This window comes from Podarcis melisellensis, assembly GCF_964234715.1.
Source record: "Podarcis melisellensis genome assembly, chromosome: 14".
Lineage (NCBI taxonomy): Eukaryota > Metazoa > Chordata > Lepidosauria > Squamata > Lacertidae > Podarcis > Podarcis melisellensis.
In genome coordinates, this window is record NC_138546.1 from 37853297 (window position 1) to 37878407 (window position 25111).

General features: G+C 45.3%; 1 protein-coding gene and 1 long non-coding RNA gene across 2 annotated transcripts in view; both read left to right on the plus strand.

Annotated features, from left to right (window-relative positions):
* LOC309356934 overlaps positions 1–25111 on the plus strand; it is a 177115-nt gene that overhangs the window by 22608 nt on the left and 129396 nt on the right. The window lies entirely within an intron of this gene.
* LOC309356920 (UPF0235 protein C15orf40 homolog) lies at positions 704–7463 on the plus strand (the record flags this gene model as incomplete). Its single annotated transcript, XM_081888830.1, has 4 exons — positions 704–817; positions 3568–3694; positions 5328–5455; positions 6973–7463. 4 exons carry the CDS (start codon positions 704–706, stop codon positions 7063–7065), a joined length of 462 nt encoding a protein of 153 aa, XP_081744956.1. The 3' UTR covers positions 7066–7463.

The window sequence follows — 25111 nt, forward strand, 5'->3', positions numbered from 1 at the left end:
TTAAAAGAAATGAAGCGATATGGGGGGGGAGGAAAAGTGAGGGGGAGGAAAAAAAGAACAACAAAGATGTGTGTGTGTGATATATTTCCCCTAAATTGATTTTTGATTTTTGAATTTTATTGTTATTCATATTTTTATACTGTATTTTATGCTGCTTTTATAATTAAGTGCTTTAAATTTGTTGTTAGCCGCCCTGAGTCCGGCTTTTGAACTGGGAAGGGTGGGGTATAAATAAATAAATAAATATATTATTATTATTATCATTATCATCATCATTATTATTATATATATGCATACACAAAAAAATGCAATGTAAGATGCTCTCATACATTTTTATATAAATTGATAAATTGTTTTTATTCGTAATACTTATGTATTGGCACTGTGTCCTCATTCCACTCTTGGGCATATATCACGTGTAAAGGTCTTTTACCCCAAAGGGTTGGACTAGATGACCCTGGGACCCTTCCATAAGAAGAAGAGGGGGGGGATGCCCATTTCTGCATCAGCACGAAATGCCCTCCTTTTCACTTGTTCCAACCAGCGCCTACCAAAGTCTGAACAGTCTCCGTCGTTGTCTCTATCTGGGCAGCTGCAGCACATGGAGAGCGCAAAGAAACCCGCCGTTTAAGGGCCTGCATACCACTCTGCTTTTTTTCCTCCTTAGCTCTACGAGGAGAACGGGCTGCTGTTGCCGGAAGTGATGGCTGGGTTGGCCCTTCTCGCTTCCCGTCGGGGTTCGCGGAACCTTCCCTGGGCTGCTGCGGCCGGTGGGCTGAGGGGATACGGAGGCGGAGGCGGCGCCATGCCTAAAAAGGTCGGTCGGGGGGGGGGGCGGAGAGCGCGGAGGCTCCGAGCTTCCAGACTAGCCGCCCTGAGAGTCCGAAGGTTGAAATGTAAAAGACGTCGTGTCCCACCAGGGGGCGCACGAGGGTCTCCCCCTTCCTCAGCCCAAGCCTCACAACAACCCTGTGAGGTAGGCTAGGCAGAGAGCGAGGCAGGGACGGTGCAGTTAGATTCGTGGGCTTAGATAGGGCTGCCATACGTCCTGGTTTCCCAGGACACGTTCTGCAGTTCGCCTCCGAAAAGGGAGTCCTTAATTATTTTTCGGAAACCGGGCAAATCAACACATATAAAAATAATATAGGTAAAGTGACCCCTGACCATTAGGTCCAGTCGTGGCGAACTCTGGGGTTGCGGCACTCATCTCGCTTTACTGGCCAAGGGAGCCGGCGTTTGTCCGCAGACAGTTTTTCCAGGTCATATGGCCAGCTAAGCCGCTTCTGGCGAACCAGATTAGCGCACGGAAACGCCGTTTACCTTCCCACCGGAGCGGTACCTAGTTATCTACTTGCACCTTGACATGCTTTTGAACTGCTAGGTTGGCAGGAGCAGGGACCAAGCAAAGGAATCTCAGCCCGTCACAGGGATTCAAACCGCCGACCTTCTGATCAGCAAGTCCTCGGCTCTATGGTTTAACCCACAGGGCAACCCTATAAATAATATATATATATTAATAATAATAATATATGTACATACGCCACCCTAGACCCGGAGATCTCAGGGCGGTTCACAGAGCAACAAACGTCCTGGGAAACCTGCAATGGGTTAAATTGTGCTGAAAACGCATTAAAAAAGTTCCAAAACTCAAAAATTCTTTTTGTGTGCGTATAAGTTTTATTAAATTTTCTGCTTTGCAATTTAGAATATTCATTTAAACAACCTTAAAATGTCAATGACTTCCCTTCTTCTCTTTACATGTTTCATTTTGCATACCATAAATCCCTGCATATTTTACCGTTCAGTATTCCATTATTACATCCATCAAAACTTGTTCACACTGTTGAATTTATCTTAATGCTGCCAACGTTTTCAAGTGTACACCATTCCCCCCCCCCATATATTCAATAAACATTTTTCAATCTTCTTCAAATGTATGTTCTCCTTGTTCTTTTATCCTGTATGTTAGGTCTGCAAGCTGCACATATTCCAGCAGTTTAAGTTGCCATTCTTCTTTAGTTGGGACCTCACTCGTTTTCCATTTTGGGGCTAACAAAACCGGGCCGCAGTAGTGGCATACATTAATAACATTTTTTGACACCTCAGAAATTCTTGTAGCTTTTATGGGAAAAAAGTTCGATGACTTTGGTTCCTCTAAAACACACACATAAACACAACTCAACAACAATTGGGGGGTGGGGTGGGGAGCTCAACAATTCTGATCTGATTTTCACTTTTGGAGATATGGCAACCCTATCTTAGAATCACAGAATTATTAGACAGAATAATATCATGGCACCTTAGAGACGTATAAATAATATTGTGGCATGAGCTCATCAGACACATACAGGCATGCATGCCTAATTTTGTCTGCCGCTTTTCCATAGTTAAGGCCCTGCTGAAGGCGCCTTACAACATTTGGGGGGGGGGCGAAATCGCATAACTGCAAATGTAAAGAAATAAGTAAATAAAACGCGTAAAGTGCACAGCCAAATTGAATGATTTCCACATAAATTATATTTTTATATTTTAAAAAAATCAATAACAGCAACAACCCCCCCTCCCCCATCCCTTGCAACAGTCTAGAAGTTGTCAGTAGTTAGGTCAGAGCAGACTTCCTCAACCTTGGCCCTCCAGATGTTTTTGGCCTACAACTCCCATGATCCCAAGCTAACAGGACCAGTGGTCAGGGATGATGGGAATTGTAGTCTCAAAACATCTGGAAGGCTGACCTTGAGGAAGCCTTGGTCAGAGGGAAATGAAAAGCCCCAAGGGCTACTGGTGGACAATTCTGTTAGATCCAGAAAACTTAACAGAATTGTAACATTCCAATAAACTTTTTAATGATTTGTCACTCTACGTTTTGCTTTTCACTTCCCATAGGGTGCAGTTCTTAAAGCTTCCTCCCCCCCCACCACATCTTTATATACCTGCAAGTGAGGATTATGCTTCATGCGTCTTAATGGAGTGCAGCCTACTTCACCAAAGTTAACAAATTTTGTTATTCCACAGGACTCTTGTTAACTTTGCTGTGTCTGACTGATGCAGCTACTGGAAATGGTTACAAAGGTTCTTGTGAAACATACCAGAGAAAACAGACTTACGATAGCAGAAGCCAGTTCTCACAGCCAGTCAGCAACTGAAATTAGGAGATAGTTTGAATTTTTAGGGGGTGGGGATGCTGCCTATTACCTGGGGTTTGTGAATTTCTGGGTAGAGATACATTTGGCAGAGATGAGTGAATGCCTTTGAAACTTTTTGCAAGCCATTTGATTCAGCAGTCTTAATATTGTAGTTTCAGATATGCTTAAGCTGCCTTTCAAGGCAGCCTTTGCAAGGCAGCATATGTTATAGCAATGTTTTATTTTTAAAACGACATTATACAATTCAAATCACAATGATACAGCCTGTTTAAATGTTTACTGTGCAATAAAATGCAGTGAAAATTAACAAAACCTATACAATAAAATATTTAAATTAAAAGCAAAGTAAAACATGAGGCTTTTTCAACTTTGCTTTACCTGCCTAAACTCTCTGGCTCACCATGTTTCTCTGTTCTGTTTTCAGGGAAAACTACAGAGTAAGGAAATAGTAAAGTCTTCGGTTCCTTCAGGCCCTGTGGCAACAGATAAAAACGGCTCCGTTACCATCTCTGTCCATGCCAAACCTGGCTCCAAACAAAATGCTGTAACTGGTATGTTGGAAGTTGGGAGGGGATAATGTTTTTTATTCCTTGTTATGGGAACTTTTCTTTGTGCAAATCCTGGGTTGGTTCCTGGATGAGGCAGAAAACTCCTAGAACTTAGATGTGGACTGGATGCAAAAGTCCCTCCCAGCAGCCAGAACTCAGCAACTCATCCGAGGTTCCATTTATTGGAAAAGAAGGAATGGGAGGGTGAGCTGTCTTAGAGCTGTTACATGTGTTAAGGGGGGTAGAAAAGCACGATAAAAAAAATCTCATTTCCCCCCATTTTCTTTGTATGATAAAGTATGTGAAGCTAATGAAAACAACACATCCATAAAACAGCACTAAAGGTTTTGTACATAAACTAGGATAAAACAAAATGAATCAGGATAGTTTAAAAGCTTGGGGAAATGAAAATGTTTGTGCCTGGTGCCAAATGGGATTAAAGTTGATGCTAGGCTAACCTCTTTGGCAAAGGCATCTCAAAGATGGTGTGCCGTTGCTGAATAGGTTTTCCCCCCTAGTAGCCAACACACTTCACATAGTGGGGCACCCTGAGAAGAACCTCTGATGATGCCTTCAGTTTATGGGTAGATACCCCAGATTCAAGCTGTAAAGGACTTCAAAGGTCAAAACTAGTACTTTGAAATGGGTCTGTAAATTGACCAAGTTCCAGTGCAGTAGACAAATCTCCACTATAATATCATCAGTCCCAGTTAGTAATTTAGGAGGTCTGTTCTGAAGTAACTGCGGGTTCCAGAGTACCGTATTTTTCGCTCTATAAGACGCACTTTTTCCCTCCTAAGAAGTAAGGGGAAATGTCTGTGCCTCTTATGGAGCGAATGCAGTGATGGGCTGCCCTTCTCCCTCCTCGAGGAAAAGCCTGCAAGCACTGCACAGACGCTCCACGCGGCTCGTGAAAGGGAGTTCTGAGCAGAGCCTGGGATGCATACAGGCTCTGCTCAGCGCTCCCTTTAAAGAATACTTATTTTCCTGCATTCCCCCTCTAAAAACTAGGTGCATCTTATGGTCGGGTGCGTCTTATGGAGCGAAAAATACGGTATCTTCAGAGGACAGCCCCCTGTAGAATGCATTGCAGTAGTCTAACCTTGAAGCTGCCAGAGCATGGATCACTGAAGTCAGCCTATTTCAGCTTAGATAGGGATACAGCAGGTGAACCATCCTAAACCGGTAAAACTGGAACGTTCTTCACAGGGAGTGTAATTCGGCCCAAAAGAGGGTGAACTCCACTCATCTAGTGTTTTATCTGGGTAAAACTTTAAGCTTATTAGCACTTATCCAGTCCAGAAACTGTAGTCAATGCCAGCTGCTGGGGAACACAAGTAGAGAGAACACTTATGTCAGCTTCCTGGCTGTTTGAACACAGTGAGAACAGGATACCGCAGCAGATGGGCCTTTGGTCTGATTCAGCAGGGCTCATCTTAATATCTCAGTCAACACCAATTTAGCACTTCAACTTGTTGTTTACAATGTGTGTTCACCCCAGATCACCAGATGACCTCACCCGCGAGTTTCATGTTGATGGTATATGAAAGTTTCAAAAGAAGCGTTTTATTGTGTGAACGTCACCAAAAGCTTAATGAGTATCTGAGTAATAAAAGCCTTAAAATACTCCTTGCAGATGTGACAACAGATGCAGTGGGTGTGGCCATTGCTGCTCCTCCATCCGAAGGGGAGGCCAATGCAGAGCTATGTCGCTACCTCTCTAAGGTCCTTGAGGTTAAGAAGAGCGAGGTTGTGTTGGAGAAGGTATTCCATCCTCTCTCTTTTTAATATGTTATATTTGGGGCTCTTGGAACTTATTCATGCTGATTAACCGTGGCAGGTCACTTTTGCCAACTTTCATTTTACCAGCGTGGGGAACGCTCTTAATCCAACTGATATAAAAAGTAGGAGGGGACCAATTCCGGCAAAAGGTTGTCTTGAAGAACTAGAAATGGCTGTCTAACCACAGGCCTTGGAAGAGTTGTTGATGGACGTAGAAGAGGAGGAGATATGATAGCTATCTTCAAATATCTAAAGGGCTGTCGCATGGAAGATGGATCAAGCTTGTTTTCTCCTGCTCCGGAGGGTAGAACACAAACCAATGGCTTCAAGTTACAAGAAAGGCAATGTTAGAAACTAATATATGAAAGCTAGGAGCTAAATGGCACCTTAAACCAAAGTTATGGGTGCAACCACGGAATGTCTAGGCATGCTTTTTTTATAACAAGAATTCAAAGCTGAAAAATGAATGAACTGCAGCTGAAATATTATGTTCATTTTTCACATGGTCTAGTCCAGGGGTCAGCAAACTTTTTCAGCATTGTCCCTCAGACCTTGTGGGGGGGGCGGACTATATTTTGAAGGGGGGGGGGAACGAATTCCTATGCCCCACAAATAACCCAGAGATGCATTTTAAATAAAAGGACACATTCTAATCATGTAAAAACACACTGATTCCCGGACCATCCGTGGGCCGGATTTAAAAGGCGATTGGGCTGGATCTGGTCCCTGGGCCTTAGTTTGCCTATCCATGGTCTAGTCCTTCCCCTGCCCACCCCCTAATATTCTTAAGAGGGTCTTCTGAGAGTAGCTGGAAGTGGGGAGGCATAAAAAGGTCCTCCTTTTCTTCTACTCTACAGTTTTAATCGGAAATATTAGGCTCAGTACTGCGCCCAGAGCTCAGAAAGCACTCGTGCTAATGAAATTCCCTGTCACAAAACACGTCTGTAACAATGGGAGTTTCGAACACTGAAGAAGGGAGATTCCAACTGAACATCGGGAAGAACTTTCTGACAGTAAGAGCTGTTCGACACTAGAATGGACTCCCTCAGAAGGTGGTGGACTCTCCTTCATTGGAGGCCTTTAAACAAAGGTTGGACGACCATCTGTCATGGACCATCTGATATTCCTGCAAAGCAGAGGGTCTGACTAGATGACCCTCATGACTCTTTCTAACTCTACAATTCTCTCTGCCATCAGCTCCAGCATGCATGGTTAATGGTCAGGAGTGACCGGGTTTGTAGTCCAATTCTCTGTTCGTTATTGTCATTCACATTAATTGATCCTTTAAATATTGTCCATAACTTTTTCAAACTCTTTAAGGAGTCCAGTGAGTGCCTGATAGCAGCTGATGCTGTAGCGTTGCTGTAGCTAAGCAAGCACAGAAACTTGGTCAGAAACTTGGATTGGAGATGACCAGGAGTCCCATGTAGAAACGTCAAAATATGCAGGTGTTAATGTGTGAAATCATCTTAAAGTTATTTGCTTTTTTATTAAAACAGGGAGGCAAATCTCGAGAAAAAGTAGTGAAGATTTTGGCACCAGTGACTCCCGATGAAGTTTTAGAGAAGCTGAGAAAAGAAGCTGCCAGCTGAGCCATTTCCAAAGCAATAAATGAGCAAAGTTGTCTCAGCAGGTCGTTTTGTTGAAGGTGAAGGACAAAGAAGGTTATACACAGGAGAGCACATTTTAAAAGGTGGCAGAGAAGCTCAACGTGCATCTGTAGACAACCGCAAAGATGAATTTAAGAGCGATCGCAAGGTGTGGATACACTAATGTCAGAACACAAGGTTCAAAAGCTAATGTTATTTGAGAGAGCCTCAGGACTCCAAGACTTCATTAATTGGAAAAGATGAAAATTGTGGTATAATCGATATTATTTTATTGCCAGAATTTATATGCTGCTTAATTGATGTAAACCTCCTAAGTGGTTTACATTGGACTATAGCAACTATTCATTAAAATCACCAATAAAAACAAATGTTAAAAACCAGCTGACATAACATTGATGAGAATATAAATAAAACCAACAGTTTTTAAAGCAGATACACATCAAAAAATGATATTCAAATTACATGTCTGGGTAGGTAGACTCACCTAAAGTGTGTAGCGGGTGCTGAAATCAACACAGCGAAGGCACCTGTCTAACATCAATGGGCAGGGAGTTCCGAAGAGTAGGTGCTACCAAACTGAAGGATCAGTGACTTGGAAATGCAGAACAAGCATTATGTGGCACTTGTAAAAGTGGCAGTTCTGCAAACTGATGTGGGCAAATGAGTACATCAGGCAGTGCTCTCTTTTTTATATTGGAGGGGTGCCGGTACTCACCACGAATTGTTGCAGTAAGTGCCGGTACTGCATACCCTTGGGTACCTGGGGGGAGCACTGCATGTGGGGCAAGCCTGCTGGAAGTTCTCCAAATAGCACTCTTATCTATATAATCTGCCTGGAAGCAGATTACTGTTTTTGGAAGTGTTAAAATGTTGGACTTTGTTGCCCGTGGTGTGTGCACTCAACCCAAGAACGTCTCTAGAAAATAGGTTTTGCAGGTTGTCGTGGTTTAATAATTTGTAAAACCTGTTTAGCCAAAGACCACAGTGGGTGAAAAAGAAATGCATGACTACACCAAGGGGAACAATGCCTCTGTCCATTCTACTTGCAGTTCCCTTAGAAATGATGATCTGCCTTCAAGCTCAGTGCCTGAAAAACATTTGGAAGACCCATTTTGTTCTCGTGTTAGTAAGAATCTCTCTCCCGTAGTATGTTAGTATACTTGCTGCCATTTGGTGTGGGTAAATATGCATTGATACTTCATATCTGCATATGAGGAACCATTGCCAGTCTCCCACCTGTACCTATTACAGTGAAGATACAACTGTATGAACCTTTTCTCCCCCTGCTGTTCCCCATCCACAAGCCAGGGAGAAACATCTCATAAGAGAATGTGAATTCTGATCTTGCTATGTTCTGCCTTTCCAGCTCTCCTTTGGCCTTAATGTTTTCTGACTGCATGTTTCAAAACTGGGTTTTCTGGTTCTTTGCTTTTGCATCATATTGGGTTTTCTGCCTTGTACATACATGGCCAAGGGTGCCTTAGGTACTGAGGCGCTCATTTCAAAATACAGTAGGCCTGACACGCTGTCAGCTCGATGATTTGTGTCTGTCAGAGACTCCCACTCATACCGCTGATTCCATGGTTTGTCAAATAGCAGTGTAAAGCCAACGAGACTTTCTGTGTGGCCCTTGAGCTGGAGGATATTTACTCCTGTGACTTGTGCAGTGGTACCTCGGGTTAAGTACTTAATTCGTTCCGGAGGTCTGTACTTAACCTGAAACTGTTCTTAACCTGAAGCACCACTTTAGCTAATGGGGCCTCCTGCTGCTGCTGTGCCGCCGGAGCACGATTTCTATTCTCATCCTGAAGCAAAGTTCTTAACCTGAAGCACTATTTCTTGGTTAGCGGTGTCTGTAACCTGAAGCATATGTAACCTGAAGTGTATGTAACCCGAGGTAGCACTGTACTGGAAAAGTAAGAGGCTTTCCTTGGGAAAATGCTGTGAGCAGGTGGGGAGCGCTGCCTGCGATCTTGGAGACAGTGGGAACTGGGATATGGCAGCAACTAGCCTCTCTGGGACTTGAACTGAGAAAAAAGCAGCTTTCAAATCTTCCACCAATCAGTGTACAGTGGTGCCTCGCAAGACGAAATTAATCCGTTCCGTGAGGCTCTTCGTATAGCGGTTTTTTTAGTCTTGCGAAGCAAGCCCATTGACAGCTTGGCGGATTAGCGCTATTAGCGGTTTAGCGGCTTATCAGCTTAGCGGATCAGCTGATAAGTGGCTTAGCTGCTTAGAAAAAGGGGGGAAAGGGGGGGAAACCGCAGGAACTTGCAAGACATTTTCGTCTTGCGAAGCAAGCCCATAGGGAAATTCGTTTTGCGAAGCGCCTCCAAAACGGAAAACCCTTTCGTCTAGCGGGTTTTCCGTCTTGCGAGGCTTTCGTCTTGTGGGGCACCACTGTATTCCAGTCTCAACTAAAACCCAGCTTGATCATCATCCTCATTTGTCTCTCTTGGTTTTATTCATTTGTGTTCTTTCTCATGTTCTCTGTGTCTCAGGGGCAGCAACAACTCTGATATGAATTACTTATCATTTTTCCATGCTAAGGCTGTCTCAAAGTCTGCTGCAATGCTATGCAAGTTCCCTCAGAAGTCAGTCCCAGCCTGTGTTAGATGAGGTTTACTTCCAGGAAAGTGTGCATAGGATTGTGCTTTAGCAGATTTAATTGCCTGAGTTTTGATTGTCTGATTTACGTTTCCCCTTGCACTATTTAGGCAGGCTTCCCTTTTAACTTTGTAGTTCACCTTAAATGACTTTGTTCATGTTCTTCTTCTTGCTGAGTGGTGCAGTAAAGTAATTTTAGACTCTGGACTTAATGGTCTTTAGGTGATTAATGCCCATGCCATCACTTATATCAAGATGTAGTTAAACCGTCCCTGCTGCCTCCTGCTCATTCTTTTATTTGAGACCCTGGACCGACTACACCACTGTTCCTTCCTACTTAAAAGGATTCACTTATTTCCCCCAAATGCTACCCTCTTCATACTCTCTGAATCAGTCTTTCAGCCGCTTTCATTTGCATCCCTCTCCACCTTCCTGCACAAAACCTCCCATTGCACCTTTTTTTTTTTGCTCTCCTTCATCCGTCTTAATAAGCCGTTGAAATTGACATCCTTTTCAGTAACCCACAGCTGCTATTTTACTGGGAAGTAGTAAGCTAGGAACTTTGTCTTCATTATGTCACCTTATTCTTATTAGTTCCTCTTTGGATGCCTCTAAAACAGCCTTGACCAGCTGAGCTTCGGTTTATTTCAGCTTCCTCTGTTCCGCATCTTAAAAACTTTTCTTTTCACGAGATTCACTGTTCTGTTTGCATACTTTCACGCTAGCTGTTTGGTCCCTTGTCCAGGAGCACAGTCACTTACAAACCATTTGTGCTGCAAAAGGTTGCAAACTGGTAAGTCCAGAATAGCTCTTTTGGCACTGGGAAGCAAGGAAAAACCTGGAGTCATTTAGTTGCAGTTCCCTGTGAAAATGAGCCCTTGGCGCCTTAACCCACAGGGTCACGGTTTTGCCCAAAACCTGACATTGTCCGATTCACTTGAAAACAGTGCCAAACATTGGCAAATGGCCCCCTGCAACGTTTGCCAGTGCAAACCCCACAATTCACGGTATGCCATAAAATGAGTTCTCGGCGCACTAATAAAGGCTCCATTTCAGTTGGCAATGAAGACTAAGATATATGCACCAGGGCCAGGCAGAAGTCCAGAACTCAGCTAGGCAGGCAGGAGGGCCCCAAATGTAGCAGGAGCAGCTTGTTGTACCGGTAAGTGAAGAAACATATACAGTGGTACCTCGGGTTAAGAACTTAATTCGTTCCGGGGGTCCGTTCTTAACCTGAAACTGTTCTTAACCTGAAGACCACTTTAGTTAATTAGGCCTCCCGCTACTGCTGTGCCGCCGGAGCACGATTTCTGTTCTCATCCTGAAGCAAAGTTCTTAACCCGAGGTACTATTTCTGGGTTAGCAGAGTCTGTAACCTGAAGCGTCTGTAACCTGAAGTGTCTGTAACCCGAGGTACCACTGTATTACCATCTGAGGATTACCACCCTTTGTAAGAACATTAAGTGCAGAGTCTAAAATTGTCTTCACTGCACCACTGGGAGCAAGGAGCTACATCACCCACTCGAAAGCTTTTTCTGCTGGCTTCCTGCCTTCTGGAGTTTCAGTTAGCCATGCCCACCATTTCTTTGTAGCCAGAAGAAGTGAGTTTTATGGATTTTTCTTTTATCCTTTTCAAAAAAGCAAGCTAAGTTTTTGTATGTCATTTCACACACCGCACTCTGTGCAAATCCCTGCATACACACAGCCCCGCTGTATTTCCACGAAAAAGTTTTGTCTCTCCCTGAAACCCATCCCCCTAATGTAAGTCTGCAAGCATTCTGTCTGTTGAAGGGTCTCTTGGCAACCTGCAGATTCAGAAATGGCCCTTTTTGCCACCTGCACCGTCAGCAGAAGGCCGGCTTGCCTTGACTTTTAGAACTGGGCTGGGGTTTTGCAGCTCCCCGCTAGCATTTACCCTTTTGCAAAGTGCACATCTCAGGGCTTCTAATGCATCTGACAGCTCAGAATCCAGAGTACATCGCAGGTCTCGGCTGTTCACCAAATGACATCCTGCTGGAAGCGAAATTGCAATGAAACAACTAGAAGGCACTTTCCCTTTCCCCCAGAAGAGAATTGTCAAGCAGTCTTTGGCTGCTTCTCTCTCTCTCTCTCTCTCTCTCTCTCTCTCTCTCTCTCTCTCTCTCTCTCTCTCTCTCTCATTATTAACGAAGAAAGTGCAAGTCTGTCCCTAATAACCTGGAGCTCTTCCTTTTCGCTCTAGAAACCCATTACTGAGCCAGCTACTGACTGAGAGGCATCGACAGTTGCTTTGCACATGGGGCTTGTTCGGCCAATTTGATTCAGCTAATTTCTGCTTAATAAGGATGCTCCATTTTAGCCTAGTCATCTTGCTTCTCAAATCAGGTTATCACTCCTGCGAGGCCATTTAAAAGCCAAGGACAACTAAAAGTCAACACCGCACTTGCAGAACACTCTTCTGAAACAGGGAAGGGCCAGCTACAGTCAACGTCTGGAGTAATGGATTGGGACCACGGTAGCTCAAAGGCTGCGGTCTTCCATGTGGTCCTCTCAGCATACTCCACTCCTTATCTGAGGCCCTCCTTAGACAAAGCCAGAATCAACTGGTCTTTCTCCTGCTGAGGCGCCCATCCTGTGGAACCCTCCACCAAGCAAAGTGGACTCCATTGTGTCTTCTCAGGCCCCCAGGGAAGACACAATGTCAGAGACTCACTGGACCCTGAGGAGTGATGGCTGGATACTGATGAATGGGTTTCCAAACCAATTAACCAACTAGAAGGATTACTGTTAATAGCACCAGTTTTCCTATACTGTAACTTGATATTGCTGAATATGGGCAGGCCTATGGCCTGGGCAGGCCGGGTCGTCCTCTTATATACCTGCTGGGATTGACAAGGCATCTGACCCTCACCTTAATCTCATAGCTCTCCTGTAGCTGCCTCTGATTGGTTATCATTTAACTCTCACAGGAAATAATTAGCATCACATGTCATGTCCATGGAAGTTGCTGAACCAATTAACCAACTAGAAGGATTACTGTTAATAGCACCCATTTTCCTATACTGTAACTTGATATTGCAGAATATGGGCAGGCTTATGCACATGAGAAAGCAGGGGTCGGAGGCTGGCTTGGAAGATGGGAGCAGTGAACTGGGGTAGCCTGTAACAGCCAGAAGATGAGAGTCAGAGGCAGGAGAAGTTGCAGGATTGGAGAGTGAAGAACAGGTGGAGGAGGAGGGAGAGAAAAGTCGGGCTGGTTGAGAGTCAAAGGGTTTCACACCTCTTCCTTCTCCTCTTGCTCCCACCTCTCCTTCTCCGCTGTCTCCCATGACCCAAAGAGGACTGAAGCAAGAGGAGCAGAAGGCTACACACAGGTGGAGTCTTCGCTTGCCTGCCTGCAGCTTGGTTGGGGGAGATACATAAGCTGTTTCGCCAACCGCCTCATTGGGTAGCTGAGAGACGTAGGATTGATGGACATGCCTTTTCCTAACTTGTAAGTGCACTTTAAAGAGTTAATTCCTCCCTCAGGGCATTCCATGCCTGACCTCTTTGACACATGCATTTGTACTAAGGCTCCCAGTACATTTCCAAGCACAATTCAAAGTGTTGGTGTTGACCTTTAAAGCCTTAAATGGCCCTGACCCAGTATACCGGAAGGAGCGTCTCCACTCCCATCATTCAGCCCAGACACTGAGGTCCAGCTTCAAGGGCCTTCTGGCAGTTGCAGGGAGCCAGGCAGAGGGCCTTCTCAGTGGTGGCGCCCGCCCTGTGGAACATCCTCCCATCAGATGTCAAGGAAATAAACAACTATCTGACTTTTAGAGGATATCTGTTTAGGGAAGTTGTTGATGTGTGATGTTTTATTGTGTTTTTAATATCCTGTTGGAAGCCACCCAGGGTATCAGGGGAGGCCTGGCCAGATGGGCCAGGTATATGTAATAAATGTGTTTGTTTGTTTGTTTGTTTGTTTGTTTTATTATTATTATTATTATTATTATTATTATTAGGCTCGTGAAATAACTTTTATGCTGGTGTAGGTAATGTTTATTTTAATGACTCAATTTGTCAATTTGTGTTTTATTGGCTAGTGTGTGGTTCCTTTCTTTCATGCTGTACTATTATTTAATAAGAACTTGGGAAGCTGACTTATACCTAACCAGACCATTGGTTCATCCAACTCAGTAGTGTCTAGACTGACTGGCAGCTGCTCTCTAAGGTCTATCCTAGCCCTACCTGTAGATACTGGAGCTTGAACCCTGAGACTTTCGTCATGCAAAACAAGTCCTCTACCACTGAGCCGTCTTCAGTTTCCTCGGAGAATAAGTTGGAGTCAAACATGCAAAAAATGAAAACAACAGTGCACCAGAAAATCAAGAACTGCAAGAATGATTCCACAGTGACAGCAAATTTAATAGTATACCAGAAACCCAGCAGTGTTCTAATCCTATGAAGTTAGCAACATTACATCTCCCTTCAAGGCCGTTCAAAGAGTTTCACCTTGGTTCCAGATCTTCTAGAATCAAGCCGTTGCAGCCATTTCTGCAACAAATCAAGTTAGTCTGAACAGATGTTTCCTCGGAGGACCACTGTCCCTTTGGGCAGCAGCTTAGTCTATGATGCTATTCTCAGTCTCTTTCTTACAACACCTTAATAAGACAGGGATGGGATGGGGAGCCACTGGTGCTCCAGATATTGTCATACTCCTACTCCTATCAGCCCCAGTCAATAAGCCCAACAATGGGGGAAGGTGAGAGTCATAGGCCAACAACATATGGAGGGCCACAGGTTCCCCAACCCTGTTGTAAGTCTTCAAAAACAGGGAGTCAAGCAATTGGAAATTCTCCCACGATGGTACTCTTCCTTTCCTGCTTCGATTTTGTATGTAACATCTCGGCTCTTTCTCTGTGCTTGAGCTCCAGGATTGTAAATCTCTATACTGCTAAAACGGCACCCAACTTAGCACTGAGCCTGCTCATCTGAGAGGTGGTCCATTTGTGCGAGAGAAAAGCAACAATCTCTTGCCTCCCAAATAGTTGTCTGGAGAACTGAATGGTCCTTGAGACTATGGAAGTGTTCCTGTTCTAAATGGCAATCAGGCGGTGATAGGAGACTTTCTGGCCTAGACAATTTCCCCAAGGACTCTGCCGGCTGCCTCTTTACTGCAGCATGGAGCGGCTTTCCTATTAACGTTTCTGCTTTGCAGAATTGCTGTTGAAGGTAATGAGTCTTTAGTGTGAAATTGGAGCACTGCAAATGTTCCTTGGACTGCTTGGAACTAGTTTAGTGCTCTTGGGGGTTATAGCACCTTCCCGACATCCAAACTTTCACAGTGTACTTTACACAATATATATACACCGTCTCTGCCTCGAGATCATCTCCACATAGGAGCAATAATGTCTCCTGCGAAATGGTCCATAGACAATGCTGGACCCAAGCCAGTAGAACCAGCTGCTGCAGCTGCTGCAGCTGCTTCAGCAGATTATCATCAGCTAATGTTAAAGGACACCTTGAACCTGAGCCTGGAAGCAGCAGCAATGTCTTCTCAGTGGCCCTATCAGAAGGTGTTTTAAGGATGCGGGTGGCGCTGTGGTCTAAATCACTGAGCCTCTTGGGCTTGCCGATCAGAAGGTTGGCGGTTCAAGTCCCTATGACAGGGTGAGCTCCTGTTGCTCAGTCCCTGCTCCTGCCAACCTAGCAGTTCGAAAGCACGTCAAAGTGCAAGTAGATAAATAGGTACCACTCTGGCGGGAAGGTAAACAGCATTTCTGTGTGCTGCTCTGGTTCGCCAGAAGTCATGCTGGCCACATTACTCGGAAGCTGTACGCCAGCTCCCTCGGCCAATAAAGCAAGATGAGCGCCACAACCCCAGAGTCGTCCACAACTGGATCTAACAGTCAGGGGTCCCTTTACCTTTATCAGGAGGTGAATCACCACATTGACCCATCTGCAGTTCTCAAGGGCAGCCCCCAAAGCACCTGGAGTAGTTGTCAGCTTTTGAACTTACAAAGGCATGGGCGGCCCAAATCTGAACATGTAAGCAGTGTTGCCACGCTTTCATAAGAAAACTAAAAAGAAAAGAAAAGTGGCAATGGTCGCCAACATCTTTCAAAGGCAGCCTTTATAACCTGTGTGGTTGTAAGACAAGCTTGAAAGTTGCAGGGCCTAGGTCTTGTGATACCCGAGAGGCAAACGGATTGCCGAACAAAGTTTTCCAGCAAAACGTCATGGGTCGTGGGGGACAGAAAGAGAGATTTCAGGGCAGGCTTGGTGTTGGCAGCTGGCATCTTTGGGAAGTTACTAGAGCCCCAGCAGGCTCCACATGGAAGTTAAAAGGGTACCCCCCCACACACTTTTAAATTCCCTGCAATGCACCAGGCTGGTGCTAGGTCAAGTGTCTTTGGATAATTAAAATAGTGGGCAGATATATAGATTGCAGCACTGCTGTTGCTTGCTTCCACCAGCAAGTAAGCCGGGGAGGGGGCTCTCCAATGTAAAAGGGAGCCTCCCATCACCCGTCCCCCTACCTCAAATCTAGAGCTGGCCTAACTTCAGAGTCCTGTATACAGTGGTACCTCGGGTTACATACGCTTCAGGTTACATATGCTTCAGGTTACAGACTCCACTAACCCAGAAATAGTGCTTCAGGTTAAGAACTTTGCTTCAGGATGAGAACAGAAATCATGCTCCGGCATCGCGGCAGCAGCGGGAGGCCCCATCAGCTAAAGTGGTGCTTCAGGTTAAGAACAGTTTCAGGTTAAGAACAGACCTCCGGAACGAATTAAGTACTGTACCTACTTGGGCCTCCCCAAGAATGACAAAATATAGTGTTCTTATTTTGCGTACCCCTGCAAATGTCATGATTTTGTGTGATTCATTGAGGTTGCAAAATTCAGCTTCTCTTGCTGCAGAGCTTGCATTTGATTTATTTAGCACGGGGTACGCAAGAAGGCCCCAGAGTATGCAGCGCTACTTTTGGAACGAGCCTGCAGTTCAAGCAGCGGGCCACTGGGTGGCAGAGTGCTAAGCTGTCCCCTGCCCGAGCTTTTGCATTTATCTGGGAGTTTTAATTTTAATCCTTTATTTAAAGCTGCCAGCCAGCACCGAAAGGAAGTAGTGAGCAGATCCATTAGGAAACTGTCGCTTTTGTGCCTGAGCTCAGTGAACCTGTCTCTGTCCTGCTGGGAAGTAATGCAACGGTGCTCTTAAGAGAAAGGAGTTGGTGGGCGAATAGGGAGAAGGCTCAAAATAGAACTGTGTCTGTGTGTTATACTATTAAGTATCAGGCAAGATAGCTGGACGGTGCAACATAATTTTCTGCCTCAGCATGGACAGAACCTAGGACGTAGCTGTATCCTGGGCCAGACCATTTGTCTATTATTATTATTATTATTATTATTATTATTATTATTATTATTCGTATACTGCCCATTATCTGAAGATCACAGGGCAGTTCACAACATAAAAATACAAAACGAGAACATGGAATACATACTAAAAGCAAAAAAGTGTTTGCTTTTGCTGCTTCAAATGCACCATAGTATTTCTTTCTCTCCGCTCCTCAAAGCAGTCATTCCTCCTCTGGTCATTATTGTAGATGCACGTATATTCAAGGCACAATGTAAAGGCTGGTTATTTTGATGTAATTTTGCCTGTATACTTCTGCTAGGTCCTATTTAATGGTCATAGTACCTTTGGCTGTAGGAAAGTCAGATGATATACCATTTGCAAATCCTTCTGAATTTTGCATCGAAATTATGACACACTGTATTTCCTGCATTTGAGGATAATTTGTTGCTATCACATTCCTTGCTCAGGATGTATTTATTAATTTACTAGTGTGTTTGTTTGTTTAGAAATTTCTATCCTCCCAGTGCCTATGCAGGACTGGGGCAGCTTACAGCAATTAAAAATCCCAATGTCGCATAAAACCGTATCTGTACATTTAAATCACAACAGAGGCATTGCACACAAATAAAACATATGCTTATGTAAATGGATATTTTATTAGCAGGCAAAAGCCTCTCTGGAAACTGAACTGGCTGGCTGGCTGGCTGTAATGACCCAAATATGAATGGAGCTTCTATCACTGGAGGTAAGAATATGGTGGTCACTTAAAGTAAAGGTAAAGGTACCCCTGACCGTTAGGTCCAGTCGCGGACGACTCTGGGGTTGCGTGCTCATCTCGCTCTGTAGGCTGAGGGAGCCGGCGTTTGTCCGCAGACAGCTTCCAGGTCATGTGGCCAGCATGACTAAGCCGCTTCCGGTGAACCAGAGCAGCGCACAGAAATGCCGTTTACTTTCCCGCCAGAGCGGTACCTATTTATCTACTTGCACTTTGATGTGCTTTCGAACTGCTAGGTTGGCAAGAGCAGGGACTGAACAACGGGAGCTCACCCCATCGCGGGGATTCAAACTGCCGACCTTCTGATCTGCAAGACCTAGGCTCTGTGGTTTAGACCACAGCGCCACCTGCGTTCCTCCAGTGGTGGCCACTTACAAACTGCAAAAAGTGGGGGCAGAAGAGGACACAGATTTGCATTGAAATTCTGTATACTATGCAAACCAATGTGCATAGGAGCAACTTCTGAAATAGTGATAGTTTTAATAGAAAGACATTTCACCATAGTGGAGAAGACTGTGGCCACGCGACCTGTGTGCTTGCTCAGTGTGCTGTCTCGGTGGAAGGCCCACAGCTCAGTGGGAGTCAAGCACCTATTCACACCCAGAAGTTCCAAGGTTCAGTTCCCTGCATCTTCAGGTAGGACTGGGAGTAAACCCCGCCTACAACTTTGGAGAGCTGCTGGCAGTCAATGTAGACAATGCTGAAGATGGACTAATGATTTGCAGGTTCCTTTATTCTGAAGATGCTACTGTAACCACTGATGGACAACGACAAGGCCATCACACTCATTTTTATGGTTCTTTAGGCCAGATTCAATGAAATAGCTACAGAAGTGGAGCCAGCATGAGTCTGGCTTAGCGGGGCTTTCCTGCCCCTGTTCCCAGCACCCAAAAAAAATAGCTGGAAGGGAGGAATGGGAAGAACCACCAAAACAGCTTGCAGGGGGAGGAGAGGAGAGATCATTTGATGGAGCAATCTCCTTAGCGCCACTTTGAATTCCAGCCTTTACCTCCCATCAGAAGGAAGGGTGTGGTATTAAGACTCTGAAATAAGCAAACAGGACTTGGACCAAGCAGATCTTCATATCCTCTGTAAAGTAGGACACTTGGCCTTCCTAGCTGACAATATTCAGCTTCGCGTAGCTGCTTAGTTCAGCGCTGCAAGTTAATTTGGGTGTGCCTTTTAATCCATCTAGATTTGCAACCGTAGGCACGTAGCAGCACCTAACTAGGCAGTTCTGCCTAGACTTTTGTTCATAGCTGATATGATGCAGCTGGGTGGCATGCCTTGAGAGTCGGCTGAACAGGCGGTAATCTCTAAAGGCAACATTCGAGACAGTGGTGTAGCATCAGTTGCTGCTTGCCGGGGAGAGAACATGGGTGTGTGCGCTGGGTGGGCATCAGCCCAGCAAAGAGGGGCCACTCCGAGCCGCCTGCCCACCCACACAGGGAGGAGCCCAGCTGGCCAGCGCTTTGAAGCCTGATCATCCAGCTTCACCTTTTCTTCTGGAATGATTGGATGATCCAAGCACACCTGATACAGAGGAGAATTACCTGCCCCCAGCAAGGGCTGTTTGAAAGGATGAAAGCCCAGAGCAGTGACTCATACAGAGATACAGCAGCCAGCTGCTTTGGGCTCTCAAACTTGACTGTTTAAAAATCAAATCTGTGTGTGTAGTGGTTAAGAGCGTTAGTCTTGTAATCTGGGGAACCGGGTTCGAGTCTCCACTCCTCCACATGCAGCTGCTGGGTGACCTTGGGCCAGTCACACTTCTGTGAAGTCTCTCAGCCCCACTCACCTCACAGAGTGTTTGTTGTGGGGGAGGAAGGGAAAGGAGAATGTTAGCCGCTTTGAGACTCCTGAAAGGGAGTGAAAGGCGGGATATCAAATCCAAACTCTTCTTCTTCTTCTCATGGCACACAGAATGACTGCCTTAACCTCTAACAACTGAAAGCGGTCCCTCCCGATTCCCGCCCAGAATATCTCCCACTGAAGTAGGGCATGTCCTTCATAGGTTACATTTCTTAATCCTGATGAGAAGAGCCAATAACTTGTTTTAGGTCCCGCACGGTGACAGATATCTGGAGCAGCGAGATATGTGGATTTATCCATGCCCCTTCCCCCCCCCCAAATAAAATGAATATAAAGACATGCTTCATTTAAATTAGGCTCTGCGGATCCCTCCGTAGCTCCCTGTGTCATTGAGCTCTTAGCAATCCGGTTTGGCTTTCTGGAAGTAATTTTTGTAGCATTTGCTACATGTCACCGTGTCTGTGTTCTACCAAAGGGATGTTTTGCAAAGTGCATGATGAGAGCACATTGAAATGGCTCCTGGCAGCTGGCTTTCAGCTCAAGCACTTGTGTCAGAACAGGAAAGGAAGGATCTGTGATGGGGATAATGTTGGTTTTCAGCAGACTCGTACATCCAGATATTCGTAGGAACATCTAGCAGATTGCTTTTGTACATTTCTCTTCCCCATTCCCCCAGCCTTCATTTCTGAAGAGGAATGACCACAACAGCTCTCAAAAATGCCCTGCAAGTCACCCCAAGGAATAGCTGGTGAGTGGATATCACTGGTGTGTTGAGTTTGTTTTTCCCCTTCCCTAATGGGCAGAACATCCTGATCAAAACGCCACATTTCGACTTAACAAAAAAACACCACACACACAACCCACGGTTTTTGTTAAGACCTTAAGGCTTTTGTACATATGGACAGACAGTTTGTGGGATGGAAGATCCTATTAGAGTATATTGGGGAACTTAAGCGGCTAATCCCTTCTGGACAGCTAAGAGACATCTGTGCCTTTTGAAAAGCTTCCTGAGCTGAGAGCGCAGGCAGGAGAATAAGGTGGAAAACTTAAAAAAATAGAATTAGCAGTGGCGAAGGCTCAGTGGGCAGATCCCATGCTATATATGCAGGGCTCCAGGCTCAATCCCTGGCAACTATAGGGCTGGAATTGCCCCCCGCCTGAAATCCTGGAGAGCCTCTTCCAGTAGAGACAATACAGAACTAATTGCCCAGTGTTCTGACTTCCTACATTCCCCAGTTTCAGGTTAAGATGCTGGCTCTTTTCTGCAAGTGCAATAAGTCCATCTTTCAAGTTTCCAAAGAACTGCCACCATACTGGAAATTTTTATTGCCAACAATGGGATGCCTGTGCTTCTTGTTCTTATTTGTGCCTGCTCGAAACCCCCTTGCAGGACGCTTCATTATTCTTCTTGTTTATTATTTTTCTTATTTATTAAATTTATAGACTGCCTTTCGTCTGAAGATCACAGGGTGTGATGGCCTGGGAATCTGATTCAGAGGCTGAATCCGCTCTGGCTCTGGAGGTGATTGAGGACCCATTGCCTGCAGGTGCTCCTCTCCCAACCCTGTTGGGAAGGTGAGGTTGCCTCTGGGTCCGGTAACCCTCCAGCCTCTCCTGAGCTGCAGAGGCTCAGGGCGGAGAGGCGGAGGGAACTAAGTTCCCGCAGGAGGAGTGCTCGCCTCCAGGCCAGGAGAGGCGAGTCACCTGTGGACCGGGGCCGCCCTATGCCTCAGAGGAGATAAAGGCCAGCCCGCCCAGCCCCAGGTTGTGGGAGCAACATCGCTGGTTACCTGTTCCTGCCGGCACCCTGTCCTGCTTTCTGCCAGAGTTCCTGACCACGCCCGACTCCCTGCCTTGGAGCCCGCTTCAGCCTCGGACCGGACACGGACCATGCCGCACGGGACACCCCCCCCCCCCAGGACCAGCACACACAGGGCCATTTACAACATGAAAACACAAAGCATATAACATGGTAACAAAACAAAACAAAAACCACCCCAACACATTTAAAAGGCCATGGATTGCCAAGGGCCTGGTTGAAGAGGAATGTTTTTGTCTGTATGTAATGAAGGCGCCAGGTGGGTCTCCCTAGGGAGAATGTTCCACAAACTAGGAGCCACTGCAGAAAAAAGTCCATTCTTGTTTGCCACCCACCAGACCTCCCATGGAGGGGACCTCAGTTGATGATCACAGAGTCTGGGTCAGTTCATATGGGCAGAGTCGGTCCTTGAGGTATTACAGTCCTGAGCCATTGAAAGCTTTAGAGGTCAATACTAACACTTTGAAATGGGCCCAGAAATTAATTGGCAGTCCATGTAGTTGAGCCAAGATTGGTGTTACATGCTCAAGCTATCTTGACCCAGTGAGAAACGGTGAGATTTTGACCAGCTTCGGCCCATCTGAAGCTGAAGCTGATACAGGCTCGTCTTATCTTGAGCCCAAGCAGAGCATCGTCACACACAGCAGAAGGATAAGCAGTATGTGCCACATTTTTAACTTTATTTCCACTCTATGCTGAGAGAATACAAACATGCATCTTGCCTCTGTGAGAGCAGAGAAGCAACTCCTCTCGGAAAACAAAGAACACCGAGAGAACAGTGAAAAACAGGAAACCAGTGTACGTCACATCCAGTCTCCCATTCCCGTGGGAATCCAACAGTAACTCTGACTGCGGAATGCAAAACAATGTTTTGTGACTGCAGTTGCTGCTCAGTGAGGGAAATAGAAACCAACAGAAACCTGGCCACTGAATTCTGCACCTGCTGAAGTTTCCAAACCATCTTCAGAGACAGCTCCACATATAATGTGTTGCAGTAATCTAACCTAGAGGTTACCAAAGCTTAGATGACAGAAGTTAGGCTATCCCTGTCCAGATAGGGCTGCAACTAAGCCACCAAGGCCACCTGAGCCTGTAAGCTACAAACCTGCTCCTTCAGGAGGAGTGTAACCCCATCAAAAGCAGGCAACCTCCCTTCCATCCGGTCTAGGGAACCCCCTACTAACAGTGCCTCCACCTTTTCTGGCTTGAGCTTCAGTTTGTTGGCTCTCATCCAGTCCATTATAGATGCAAGGCAACGGTCCAGCACATCCCATGCCACACCTGCAGATATAAGGGAGAAGTAGAGCTGTGTGTCATCAGCATATTGAAGACAACATACTCCGAAACTCCAGATGACCCCACTCAGTGGTTTCATGTAGATGTTAAATAGCATGAGGGATAAAATTGTTTTTTTTTTTATAATAATTTTTATTGGGTTTTCACAACAAAAAACATAAAAAGAATACAACACAACAAAAGAGAAAAACAAAACATGTACACAAAAAAGAAAGAACCTTACAAACTAAAAGACTTCCCCATACCTCTCCTACTTTGCATCCTTGTTTTACAATTTTTTTTAGCAACCCTTCAGTCCGTTTCTATATATCTCCTCCTTAAAATTTATTCCCTGCAATTTATAGTTTACAGCTGTAATTCTTTATATCTTACCCCTCGACATCTTATCAGTCCTTTATTTGACAACAGTTCTCAAGATACACTTTAAATTTTCTCCAGTCCTCCTCCACCGCCTCCTTCCTCTGGTCGCGGATTCTGCCGGTCATCTCTGCCAGTCCCATATATTCAATCACCTTCGTCTGCCATTCCTCCAGAGTAGGTAGTTCTTGCATCTTCCAATACTTTGCTAGTAAAATTCTTGCTGCTGTAGTAGCATACATAAAGAATGTCCTATCCTTCTTCGGTACCAATTGGCCCACCATACCCAAGAGAAAGGCCTCTGGTTTCTTAGGAAACGTCCACTTAAGGACTTTTTAAATTTCATTATAGATCATTTCCCAGTAGGCCTTAATCTTTGGGCAGGTCCACCAAAGGTGATAGAAGGTTCCTTCAGACTCTTTACATTTCCAACATTTATTCTCGGGCAAATGATAAATCTTAGCCAGCATGAGGGATAAAATTGAACCTGAGGAACCCCACATTGAAGGCTCCATAGGGCCAAATGACATTCCTCAAGCACTGCTTACCAAAAATGACCATCCAAGTATGACCAGAACCACCACAAAGCTGAGATGCTCAGGTCCAATGGAGCTATCAAATGAACTTGAACGAAGAAAACTTGCATTTCTGCCTGAGGAACCAGCATTTTCTGTCCCTGCTAAAATAGTCATGTGAATCATCATCTTGAGACGACCTCGACTTTTTTAGGAATAGAAGAAAATTGGCCACATCTGATGAAATTAAAGGGAGCCCCTACAAAAGAATTCAATCTCCTGCAACCTTCCCACATGCACACACATCTCCCAAAATCTAATTAAATCCATTTGATTCATCCAAAGCTCTTGGTATTTGCCAAGTTCTGATCATTCCCACCACAATGTGTGGGGGGGACACTTATCTTTTGCAGTGAGGCAAAACTAACACCCTGTCATTAGATGCTGGCAGAGTCTCTCTGCCATACGAGCCAAACAAAGAGGCAAAGTGGGGGTGGGGGTGTCTTCAGCTAAATGTGAATGCAAAGTGTGGCAAAATTCCCGTTGTGCTAAATTGGTAACTCCATCAGAAGAGTTACCTGCCGTCATCTTCTCTTGGATAATCATACTACCTCCATAAGCACTGGTTCTGTTCAAGAGGAAGCAGGATGATGACAGATTTTAGGGGGTTGGTGGGGGAGACTGCTATAAAGAGGAGGGCCTTTTCTCATTAATACTGGAAAGCCAAATTTTAATGCCTAAAATGAGGGCAGGCAGCAGGCAGCCCTCTAAAGCGGTGGTCGGAGCTGATAGGCCATGGGTAGGCAAACTAAGGCCCAGGGGCCGGATCTGGCCCAATCACCTTCTCAATCCGGCTCACGGACGGTCTGGGAATCAGCGTGTTTTTACATGAGTAGAATGTGCCCTTTTATTTAAAATGCATCTCTGGGTTATTTGTGGGAATTCGTTCTCCCCCCCCCCCCAAAAAAAAAATATACAGTGGTACCTCGGGTTAAGTACTTAATTCGTTCTGGAGGTCTGTACTTAACCTGAAACTGTTCTTAACCTGAAGCACCACTTTAGCTAATAGGGCCTCCTGTTGCTGCCGTGCCGCCGGAGCACGATTTCTGTTCTCAACCTGAAGCAAAGTTCTTAACCTGAAGCACTATTTCTGGGTTGGGGCAGTGTGTAACCTGAAGCGTATGTAACCTGAAGCGTATGTAACCTGAAGCGTATGTAACCTGAGGTGCCACTGTATAGTCCGGCCCCCCCACAAGGTCTGAGGAACAGTGGACTGGCCCCCTGCTGAAAAAGTTTGCTGACCCCTGGTATAGATACTTATTCACATCTTGAGCGTTCCAATTTGTGCTTTCTAATTATGCATTTAGCATCACTTTTGTTAATGATGATAATTACCCACCCTTCACCCTAAGGTCCCAGGATGGATTTTAAAAAGTGGCCAACCAGATACTCATGAGAAGCACACAAACACAAGAGCCCTGTCCACTCTTGCGATTCTCAGCAACTGGTAGTTAGAAGCAT